The 11547-nt window shown below is 47.0% G+C and overlaps 1 protein-coding gene and 1 long non-coding RNA gene across 2 annotated transcripts; both read right to left on the reverse strand.

Moving 5' to 3' along the window:
• Positions 1-638: 638 nt before the first annotated feature.
• Positions 639-1781, reverse strand: LOC132003811 (uncharacterized). The gene is made up of 2 exons (XR_009400324.1): positions 1566-1781; positions 639-996 (listed from the first exon to the last, which is right to left on the reverse strand). It is a non-coding gene; the product is annotated as an uncharacterized LOC132003811 (long non-coding RNA).
• A 7748-nt stretch (positions 1782-9529) lies between these two features.
• CCL4 (C-C motif chemokine ligand 4) lies at positions 9530-11306 on the reverse strand. Its single transcript, XM_059378536.1, has 3 exons — positions 11106-11306; positions 10480-10594; positions 9530-9913 (listed from the first exon to the last, which is right to left on the reverse strand). Exons 1-3 carry the CDS (start codon positions 11179-11181, stop codon positions 9826-9828), a joined length of 279 nt encoding a protein of 92 aa, XP_059234519.1. The 5' UTR covers positions 11182-11306; the 3' UTR covers positions 9530-9825.
• Between the last annotated feature and the right edge of the window lie 241 nt (positions 11307-11547).

The raw sequence follows: 11547 nt of genomic DNA on the forward strand, positions 1-11547 counted from the left end.
GTAGAATCTAGACAGAAGGAGGTAAACTCTGGGGGATGGAACAGTCAGTTCAAAACATCTTCCTTTTGTCTGGGCTTCTCTGGGAGACGTAGGTTTATCCTCTTCTTAGATAACATCAGAAACAAAGGCTGTACCCCCAGAGCCTACCTCCTAACTGTATCATTACTCTTCATCACTCCAGGCAGGAGCTGGCACTTTCCATCTCAAAGCCATTTAAAGTCCCATGCCTCAAGGGTCAGGGTCACTTTCCTGGGTTCAGGCATCCAGTCCTGCTAGACACCAGTGCGTTTCCTTAGAATGGAATATTTCCACACTTGCTCCTTCCCCGGCTCCTTCTGAGTCTTACCCTAAGAAAGGCTCTTCCAATAAGCCTGTTAGGTGCTACCTGGTCATTCATTTTTATGCTTGACCAAATTCATATTCCCAGGATGTTGCAGAAAATATTATTGTGCCATTTGCTCTGCCTGAAGTCAAGATGTGGAAGGAGGAAAGGAACTAGCAGGGACAGCCTTCCCCTGACCTGTTGGTATTCTGAGGGCCTTGTATTCATGGACTCCCTGCCTGTGCACACTTAGAGTCCTGCTAACCCATCGGGCGTCCACCACGAGGCCCAGAAAGGAAGAATAATCCAGCCAGGATAATGCCACAGGTACAGTTTATTTTGGACACAAGCTCTTTAGAAAGCAGTCCCTCCACCACTTTAGATATTCTACTTCCAGGGCTAAAATCCCAGGGATGGGTGTTAGCCAGGAATGGACTCTGGGAGAGTCCTCTTAGTGCCAAGCATCAGATTCGTGGATTCACGAGAAATCTCCTGGCGCTGGGATCCAGGCATGCTTAACGAATGTTAAGGGACAGGATACTTGCAGACGTGACCGCATCCATTGCTGCAGCATTTCATCCCCCTGGGACACGACTGATCTCCTGAGCACATTTCAGCGCAAATCCCAAAGACTCCTTCGGGCACCTCTGGGCAGACACTGGCTCTTTCTTGCCCTGCAACATACAATGGCATCTGTGGGGTCTGGAGAGGTCACTAAGACCGAAGCTCTCATGGTCAGTTCTTCCTTCATGTTCCTGATGCCCCCCCTGCCTTCAACCTCGGTGGCTACATGCTCACTCTTAGGCCCCCATTTTACAGCTTGGCCCTAGGGAAAATGTTCTCCCCGCTCCAAAGGCTGCACAGTCCCAGTGGGCAAGAAACTGGCACTGTCATAACCCTCTTTATTCCACTTCATTAGAAAATCTCCGATCACAGATAGCCCCCTCCCTACCTCTCACCTACGCCGTGTTCATCCCCGAACTACTCCTTTGTGGCATCCCCATCCAGGCACGTCTCCCAGCTAGAGAGAAGCCCCTTCGAATCAGACCCAACCCAATCGGATAAGAAGAATGAGAAATGCAGGATGACTGTTCCTGTAAGCCAAAGGAAACAGGTCTGATGAATGCCCCATCTCCATTCTATAGCAGACACATTGCCTGCTTCTGTGCCAAACTGTTCCTGGGTCGGAAGCTGGGCTCTGGGTCTTCTCTGCTTTCGGGTAGAATCCCCTCAGCATCCTCACCTCTGAAGGGAGGTCTCCAAGCGCAGGTCAGCTCCACTCCCACGGAGACGAAAGCCATCAGAACAAGGACTGCACCTGTCTTCATGCTGCCTTTGATGTGATGCACTCAAGGAACTCAGCTCTAATTTCTATGGTCAGGGTCAGCGAAGGGAGGGCGGGGCTGGAGGCAGTAGAGCAAGACAAGTCTGTGGAAAGGTAAGCTGTCTAGGGACTGTCCCCTGCTACTCTAGTTCCTTCATTCTGTTTCACAACCGGTTTCCCTCCTGGTTAGGGGGTGGTTTCTTAGAGATGCAAATGCAAAAGGAAAGCTTAGCACACCTTTTAGGCCTCTGTTCATTGTTCTGTTACAACTTGGCACTGGTTTTCCTGGTGACCTTAGAAACTGGGGCCAAAGAAAACAATTGTGAAATTCAGAACTTCAGAGTGAGACCTTGAACTATGAGGGCATGAGGAATTATATGCCTGGGCCCATCTGGGGCCCCTGGGAATCCAGATATAGCTAAATGCTTCCTTCCGGGACAGATGGTTGAATGTGTGTTTTGCAGCTACATCTAGGGCTGAGATCCCTGAACAGGTATGAAAGGTGAGACACCCATTCACCCCAAGGTAGTAACAGGTGGCTGTGAAGTCACTCTTCCAAAGAAATCAATGTTCAAAGATCCCAGCTGGCCAGGCCCTTGGGGGTTGAGAGACAGGATCCATCCTGAGTGTCGGTGGCCTCTGACATCTTCTGGTCGGGAAGCAGAGGCTCTTTGAGAGAGGGCTGTGGGGGTGAGCAGGGTGAGCCGAACACAGGACAGTACTAAGTGTTCAAAGGGGTTGGAGTAAGAGATCTGCCCTCTTTTCTACACCATTTACAGGATCTCAGAGAAAGGGGCACAGGGGTAAAACCCCAATGACTGTGGGAATGAAGACAAAGTCTGCTTTGTCCTTGGTGGTCAGAGGTGGGACCGGCACCTCCTGGCCGCCTCTGGGGAGGCCTGGATGAGGAACCCTATGATCAGAGAAATACTAAGCCAGCCCAGAGTCAGAGGAGGGCTCTCACACCCAGCTCACACCCAGCATCTCATAATCTTTGGATGCCCAACGGGTGCAAACATCAGGAACGACTCTTCAGTCTGGAGGAGGGACAGGGAACCTGGAGAGGACAGAGCAGCTCATTACAGGGCAGAGATCAATGGACCTGGGCAGCACAGAGCACAGAAAGAGCAAGCCCAGATCCAGTCCCTAGGGGGCTGGCCAGATCCCAGGCTGCTGGTTGTGTGGCCTGGGTGAGTGTCCAGAGCCCGGCCAGACAACCTTAAAGAACTTGCAGCAGAAGCCTCCAGTATGCTGGTGGCAAGTGGAGGACTCTCTTTTCTCCTCTAAAAGGGACCTGAACATGACTCTAATCATCTACCAACATAATCTTTGAAAGTTCATTTTTACGGAACAAACACATGCATTAGTGCTTGCGATCAATGAGTCAGACCATCAGATATATCTAGAGTAACCCTCCAGGAGCTACTCAAATGTTAGCAGTTTGTTGTGTATTTTTCTGAGGTCTTCATCTATGCTTTTATAAACACACATATGTGTATAAACAAATACATCATTTTTTGGCAGAAATAAAGTTATACATATTATTTCACTTTGCCATGATGTCTTAGAGAGCTTCTAGGTATCTTTTTTTCACTATCTAAAATTCTATTAATGAATGGTTCATAATTTATTTAACCAAGATTCAATTGTTGAACAGTTAAATGGTTTTTGGTGGAGTTGGTTTTTTTTTATTAATTTATTTTTTATTTATTTTCAGCATAACAGTATTCATTATTTTTGCACCACACCCAGGAGTTGGGCTTTTTTTCTGGTTATTATAAACAATGTGCTACTTATATACATCATACACTTTATATGTACTTCTTTGCTTATATATGTCAGTATTTCCCTCAGATTAGTTGCCTAAGCATGGAAATACAAAAGCTTCATTTCCTGTAGGTTTGGAAGATGTTGCCAGATTGTCCTCCTAAAAGACCACACAACTTACACTCCTCCCATAATGGAAGAGACATCGATTCCTCCCAAACTAACCCAATACATTTGTAATCTTCCTTCCTCAAATTAAATTTTTTAAAGAATTTATTTATTTATTTGAGAGAGCATGAGCAAGGAGGGGGAGAGAGAGAATCTTAAGCAGACTCCACACTGAGCGCAGAGCCCAATGTGGGTCTCAATCTCACAACCCTGAGACCATGGCCTGGGCCAAAATCAAGAGCTGGAAGCTTAAGTGACGGGGCCACCGATGTGCCACTTCAAGTTAAATATTTAATGGACTGTTTCAAGCTGTGTTCCTATACCCCCCATTGCATGTGTCCCATCTGGGAATGCAGAGCAGGAAAGTCTCACCACAGTCATGAAGAAACATTTAATTAATGGAAATTACATAAGACAATATAATCTGGTGTTGACTACTCCGAGTTTCTAGTAAGAAGCAAAGGGTAATGATGGCCTGAGACCGTTCTGCAATAGCATGCACATCAATATTGGCAGGTGCGAGGTTGCTAAGGAGGGCCTCTTCAATAATGATGGGAGGACTTGACCTTCCTTAAGCAGGACTGTTTCTCAGGCCCTGTGCTTGCTCTCTGTCCGTCTTCTCACCCATCTCACCAAAGCCTCACGAGCCTGTGGGGTTACCTCCGTTGGCATCCCTGTGTCACAAATGAAGAGTCTGAGACTCCCAGAAAGTCCCTGCTTTGCAGACACTCCAAGCCCACCACGGAATCTCCAATGGTGGGGTCCAGAAAAGCTCTCCAGATGCCTGTCATTTACATCGATGGGAGGAACACATCACCCACCTGATAAAACCTGATTTCTTTGCGACAAACAAAACAATGTCCCTACTGCTCCAGGGATGACCACAAATCTGGGGATTTAGCAAGTCCTTATGACACACTATCACTTGAAAGGGCCAGGTGCCTACAGCAGCTGTCAGACATACATAAAAAATTAAAGGAAAAGACTGAGTACAGACATTGGGAATTCTCAGAAGTCCTCAGTCTGCAAAACCCAGTCTTTTACCTGTAGCCATCAGAGTTTTATTCCTTGGTGTGTGTGTGTGTGTGTGTTTCAGGGTGGCAAGTGAGACCTTGGAGTATAGGCACTTCCATGTCTAGACTCCTAAATTGACTAGAATTCCATTTTTCCTGGAATTCCATATCCCAAAGAGTCATTTCTCATCCCTGCCAAATCCTTCAAACACCTAACTGCACGCTCAGCCCACCAGCCTCAGACCTTGCTCACGGTGCAGCTTTGTCCTATGGCATGACAAGCCGAGGGTGAACAGCAACACGTTTTGTTATAGGGCATAAGACTTGGCGAGGACAGAGATGAGGACATTTTAAGTCAAATGGCACAGAACCAGCCAAGGAAGTCTCTTTTCAAAAGCTCAAGGAAGAGTTTTGTGTCCAAACTGAAGTTGTCCAGCTGGCAAGAACTTTGTAAATCCAGAAGTGTAGGTGTGCCTGGATGGCTCAGTTGGTTAAGTGTCTGATTTCTTATTTCAGCTCAGGTCATGATCTCAAGGTCATGAGACTGAGCTCTGTATCAGCCTCTGCTCAGTGTGGAGTCGGCTTGGGATTCTCTCTTTCCCTTTCCCTCTGCCCTGCCCCTCACTCTTTCTCTCTCTAAAATAAATAAATAAATCTTAAAAAAAAAAAAAAAAAAAAGGAAGAAGAAGAAGGAGGAGGAAGAGGAGGAGGGAGTCCCCAGGCCATTCTGTTAGGATCAAGCCTGTCTTCTCCTAAAAAAAAAAAAAAAAAAAAAAGAAGATGTTCTCTTTTCTTCTGAATGTATATAGTTCACACAATTTTCATATATCTAAAAATGAAACTATTTTTTTAAAAATTTTATTTATTCATTTGACAGACAGAGATCACAAGTAGGCAGAGAGGCAGGCAGGGGGGTGGGGGAGCAGGCTCCCTGCTGAGCAGAGAGCCCAATGTGGGGCTCGATCCCAGGGCCCTGAGATCATGACCTGAGCCGAAGGCAGAGTCTTAACCCACTGAGCCACCCAGGCTCCCCTGAAACTATTTAAAATATAGAAAATTCACTCATCAATTTGTCTCTCAATTCCTACATCTTTTTCCATTTTCCTGTCTGCATGGACTCTATGGGAACCCAAGAGGAGAGGCATTTAGAAGGGAGGACAGGGGGAGACACCTGGAAAAAAGAGAGAGGACGAAGCCCTCAGGTCTGTGCAAGGTGTGTGTGGAAAGCCACTCAGAAACACCATGTGGCCACCCCGGCTCAGCCATCAGGAAGAACTGTGGTTTCTTCCTACCATCTGTGGCTCATTTTATATCCTTGGTCACTGTTTCTGCTGGGTCAGCCCCTGGCCACCTAGGAGGAAAGTGTGTATGTCATGGGAACATAACAGAAGAGTCTGGGTTGGAGTGGAATGGGGAGAGAACCCAGAACTTGCATGAACTGGAACATGAAGAAACAGACCCCCCCAAACTGGAGAGAAATATGGGGGACGCAGACATTGCAAAAGAGTAGGTTTCTGGTCTCTACCCAGAAACCTGGTAAATTAAGTGGAAAGTCAGATACCAACTCCCTGACCTCAGGCTAAGAAAGGAAGTTTCGTGAAGAAAGGAGAAAGGAAGAACCAGTCTCTTATTGTGCAACAAGTGAAGCCCCACATTGCCCCATGGAGAGGATCCCGCCCTGTCGTCGGTAATTCCAGGCTGAAGCACTTCTTCACCAGGGTATCCGGGTCTCCTGCAGCTCTCCCTGGAGCTCTGGCCTCTAATGAGCTGAATTCCTCCCTTCCAGTTTGTGCAGGGGCAGGGAAGTGTGGGGAGAAGGGCTCCCTGTGAGAGAGGAGACCCAGATTCTGGCCCGAACTCTGCCCTCTCTAATGGTGAAAAAAAGAAACAAATTGCGGCTCCGCTCTGGGCTTCATTTGACAAATAAGAGGATGGACTCCTTCAGATAGGAATCCCAAACCCCTCTCCTCCCACTGATACCCCCAGAAGGCCACTCAAGAAGAGGCAGGCTTCCTCTTAACCTAGCTGGCAGGTTTGTACCCTTGGTGAAGTTTCAGCCTTCGCGTTTAGCTGCTACAGCAGACCCTCCTCTGGAGATGCCTCACTTCATTATAATACATTGCCTTGGAATGTGTCCACTTCACCCTGAGTTTCTCCTGCAGGGAAGTTGGTCTCATCTTCTAGAATGTTCCGTTCCCTTCCGCACTGAGGAGGGAGTGACTTGTCGGTTGGTGATTATATCAGTTTTCTATTGCTGCTGTAACAAATTAATACCAACTTGTATCCCTGAAACAATGCTCATATATTCTCTTAAAGCTCTGAAGTTCAGAAATCCAAATGTTTCCCTAAGTGGAAATCAAGGGAATCAACAAGGACTGTACTCCACCCAGAGGCTCCAGGGGAAAGCCATTTCCTTGCTTTTTCCAGCTTCTAGAACCCCACTCTTGCATCACTTGACTCGTGGGCTCTTCCTCCATCTTCAAAGCTGGCCGTGTAGCATGGGTTGTCGCATTAACTTCTTCTCTTCATAGTCAAATCTCCCTCTGCCCCCTCTTATAAAGATGCTTATGACTCCATTTAAGATCCAGTCAGATAATCTGGGAAAATCTCTCCACCTCAATGTCTTTTACTTGATCACATCTACCAAGTCGTTTTTTGCTGTATAAGGTAATCTTCACAGTTTCTGGAGATTAGGATGTGGATATCTTGGGGGCCATTCTGTCTACCATGGTGATCTATACCTTGTCTCAGGCCAGGGGATTATCCATTTTCTCTCCTAATCCCTTCCCTCAGAACAGAGTATGTGTATCTTTCACCAAAGACCACACCCTGTCTTCCAGGCTACTTCCAACCCCCTCCGTTTGCTATTTTAGGTTGTGCATTTAGGACAGGGTCATCCAATGGAACTTTCCACAATGATGGAAATGCTTTATATCTGTACTGTCCATCATGGCAGCCACAAAGCTAATAATGTAGCTAAGGAGCACTTAAACTGTGACTGGTACAACTGAAGAAATGAATTTTTAATTCTATTTAATTTTCATTAATTTTCTAAAAGATTTTATTTATTTATTTGAGAGAGAGAGTGAGAGAGAGAGAGCATGAGAGCAGAGAAGGTCAGAGGGAGAAGCAGAATCCCCATGGAGTTGGGAACCTGATGCGGGACTCGATCGCAGGACTCCGGGACCATGACGTGAGCCGAGGACAGTCGCCTAACCAACTGAGCCCCCCAGGTGCCCCTAATTTTCATTAAAATTAATAAAAATTTAAATAGCCACTTGTGGCTAGTGAAAATATATTGGACAGCTCAGGTGTAGGCAGATGAAAAGCAACAGCCAAGCCCAGTCAGGCTCTGGGATGAAGGAGGTGGCTAATGCAGGGCAAGGAAGAAAATTGGCTGTTGGGCCCAGAGAGGTACATGGGCCCAGTTCAGCTTTTGACCTGGACTAAGAACATTCAAATGATTTTTAAGGTAGCTCTTCTTCATCCACCTCACACAATGAGTCATCCTTTAAGGGACCACAGAGTCATGTCACATGGAGCAGAGAAAAGAGACTAACCTGGGATTTGGCATTGGCTAGAGTCCTCTGTCACACACTCACTGAGTAAGTCACTTCTCAGTCCCCTGCTCTGTTTCCATAAAATGAGTTGGATCAGATGATCTGAAAGGGCTCCTGAAATTTTAGTAGACTAAAATTCTATGTCCCATGGATCAAGGTTTGATTGTACATATAATTCTACTTCAGGCCTACATTCTCTCTGACCCATGTAAGAGAAGAAAAAATTTTAAGTAGTCTCCGTATCCAGCGGGGAGCCCAACATGGGGCCTGAACTCACAAACCTGAGGTCAGGACCCTGAGATCCAGAGTTGGATGCCCAACAGACTGAGCCACTAAGGCACCCCTGTAAGAGGAAGTCCTGAGTGAAGAATTAAGGAGATGAGATGTGGCTCTAGGTTACTCCTGCAACCGTCCAGAACCGGATCTGACAATCTGACATTCATTCTTCTGTCCTCATGACAATACTTCACATTTGCTTTGGCTTTTCGAGAGCTGATCACTAACTAACCTCATCCTCGTGATGACCCTAGGAGGAGAGACACGAGGCCCATTTTAAGTGAGAATGCTGAGACTCAGAGAAGGAAAGAATCTTCCAGGTGTCAGGCCCCATCATGGGTAACGTACATGTCACCTTACAAATGCCCTTCGAGGCCCCCACTTCCCAGGTGTGAAAATTGAGATCCAGGAAGGCAAGATGACTTTCCTCACGGTATGTGGGTAATAAGCTAGGCAGACCCATTTTTCTGACTCTGAACTACGTCTTCCTCCCTCTACATTGTGCTGCCGCTATTTACAACGTCCCTGCAGGACACTGACCTGTAAGCCTTAGCATCACAGCTCTCCTTCTGGATCATCCTTTCATCATGCTCCCCAGAAGACCTACAAGCCTTAGCCAGTCACGTCACCTCTGTGCCTCTGTTTCCTCATATGTGAAACTGGAGATAACCAGTCCCCACTTTACAAGGGATTTCAAAATCCCATTGAAAGTGTTAAGTGAGGGCGCCTGGGTGGCTCAGTGGGTTAAGCCGCTGCCTTCGGCTCAGGTCATGATCTCAGGGTCCTGGGATCGAGTCCCGCATCGGGCCTCTGCTCAGCAGGGAGCCTGCTTCCTCCTCTCTCTCTCTCTCTGCCGGCCTCTCTGCCTACTCGTGATCTCTGTCTGTCAAATAAATAAATAAAATCTTTAAAAATAATAATAATAAAATTTAAAAAAAGAAAGTGTTAAGTGAGGTCATGTCTTCAGACCTGTTAGCCCCTAGTAAGCACTCAGCAATTGCTCATTTTTATTGTGTTTGGAAACGGTAGTTGGTCCCAGTCATAATGCAGGGCAATGCCCTTCACCCCCCAATCAAATTAAAATGCAAAGAAATGTCTATAATTTTTAAGAAGTTTTATTTTGAAAACACATGGAATCAGTTACATTTTCCACATATCTACAATAGCAGAGAAACCGTGACGGTAGGCCATCCCCATGGGGGATAAAGTGTCCTTTGGCAAAACAAATAGTAGAAATAACTTCAAATACAAAACACAGCACATAATAAGATTAAATTAAGAGAAGGAATGGGCTATTGAGAAGAGTCATGAGTGTGGAGAAGGTGTGTCTCATGAGAAGAGTCGGGCTCAGGTGAACTTCCCCTGGAGACCTCCTGCACCCAGATGTGGAGCAGCTCAGTTCAGTTCCAGATCGTCCATGTATTCCTGGACCCAGGCCTCGCTAGGGTTAGCACACACTTGTCTGCCCCTTTTGGTTTGGAATCTGTGGAACAAGGAATGGACAGATTAGAATCCCATGGATCCTTGCCTATGGTAGGTATGTATCTTCCTCTGCTTGACTAGGGCTCATGTTGGACAGCTCTAATGATGGGGAAACACTTCCTGGGGTGGTGCTAGAACTGGGCTCCTTTTAACTTCTATTCTAGATTTAGTTCCACCTCCTGGGTTGCCCAGATTAGGAACAAATGAATTTTGCAATCAGTAAGGATGCATCAACCCATTCATTCTCTCTTGCCCCCAGCAATGACTTTTCTGTGTATGGTTTAAGAAATCAGCCCACATCTCCTATCATCTTTTTTACTTTCCCTGGTTTCCTGGCTTCTGGCTAAGTTCCTCCCCCAGAAACCTCTTTCTTCTCCCTTGGATCCGACCCAGCCCTCTCCAGACTCAACAGGTGACTTCATAACTTGATCCTCTCTGACTTCTGGGAGGGCTTCAGCCCTGAGACCAGCCTCCCTACTGCTTGATTCCACATTCCCCCAAATAGATCCCCTTTTCTCACCTACCCTCACCCTTGCCTCCTTGACCAACCCTGGGCTTGATACTCACACCACGGCTGGCTGGGAGCAGAGGCTGCTGGTCTCGAAGTAATCGGCCACAAAGTTTCGAGGGAGCTTCCGCAAGGTGTAAGAGAAGCAGCAGGCGGTGGGAGGGTCTGAGCCCACTGAAAAGAAACGCAGGGGTGAGACAGAAGCTCTATAATGACCTGTTAATTCTGGCTTCTAATCATAGATATTCGGTGGCCATCTCTGTAGGATGACCAGATCCCCAAATATGGTCCCTTGTATCCAATCTCACTCACCCTAAGAAGGAGTATTATTCTGAATAGAAGAACATAAGAGAAAGGCATGAAAGAATTCTAGAAGATCGGAGCTGGACTGAGCCTCAGGGCATGTGTCTACCATCCTCCATTTTACAGATGGGGACACCAAGGCACAGAAGGAAACAGGAACTTGCTTAAATGAGTCTACTTGTTGCTATTTCTTAAGAAACCAGGAACTTGCCCATTACTTAATGTCTACCAGATTCTACATTTAACAGCAGGCTACTTGGAAATCTTCCCGTCTCCCTTTTGTCCAATCCCTAGATGCCACCGTTAGATCAGCCCGAGCTAGAAAAGTCAGCACTGCCTCCACCATGACTCTAGAAGTTAGCGGCTAGACGAGTGGACCTACTTGGTGCTGAGAGAGCCGGGGTGGAGAAGGCAGCCACGAGCACGAGGAGAGAAAGGACGGTCATGCAGAGCTTCATGGTCTTGAGAGGAGAGGTTTTCCTGGAGCTGAGACCCTCGAGTCCAGAAGCTTCAGAACCCGACTGTGTTCTGTGCTGAAACTGATCTGGGAACCCCTCTTTATAGAACTCTGAGGCCTCCGACAGAGGTGGAGGCACAGGAGGGCAAATGGAATTTCCAGGGTAGAGATGATGTCATGGTGCCAATACGGAAACTGAAGCTAGCTGACAGTGAGCAGCCCTTCACAGCTTCTCTTCCCCAGGGCGATGTCATCACTAGGGGGGGGGGGGTGGTAGTGGAGAAGAAACGGGCTGCACCATAGAGGGAAGTGGTACACCAAAGGCAGTCATCAAGGCTGTGGAGAGAATTGCAAACCCAAGAGGAAG

The sequence above is a fragment of the Mustela nigripes genome, chromosome 16 (assembly GCF_022355385.1).
Source record: "Mustela nigripes isolate SB6536 chromosome 16, MUSNIG.SB6536, whole genome shotgun sequence".
Classification (NCBI taxonomy): Eukaryota; Metazoa; Chordata; class Mammalia; order Carnivora; family Mustelidae; genus Mustela; species Mustela nigripes.

Bases quoted from the DNA above. Each gene is read 5' to 3' on its own strand.
- CCL4 (XM_059378536.1), bottom strand. From the start codon at position 11,181: ATGAAGCTCTGCATGACCGTCCTTTCTCTCCTCGTGCTCGTGGCTGCC. The intron at 10,595-11,105 runs GTAGGTCCACTC...GTTTCTTTTCAG, and splicing joins CCCGGCTCTCTCAGCACCAA to TGGGCTCAGACCCTCCCACC. The intron at 9,914-10,479 runs GTGAGTATCAAG...CTTGTTCCACAG, and splicing joins TGCTCCCAGCCAGCCGTGGT to ATTCCAAACCAAAAGGGGCA.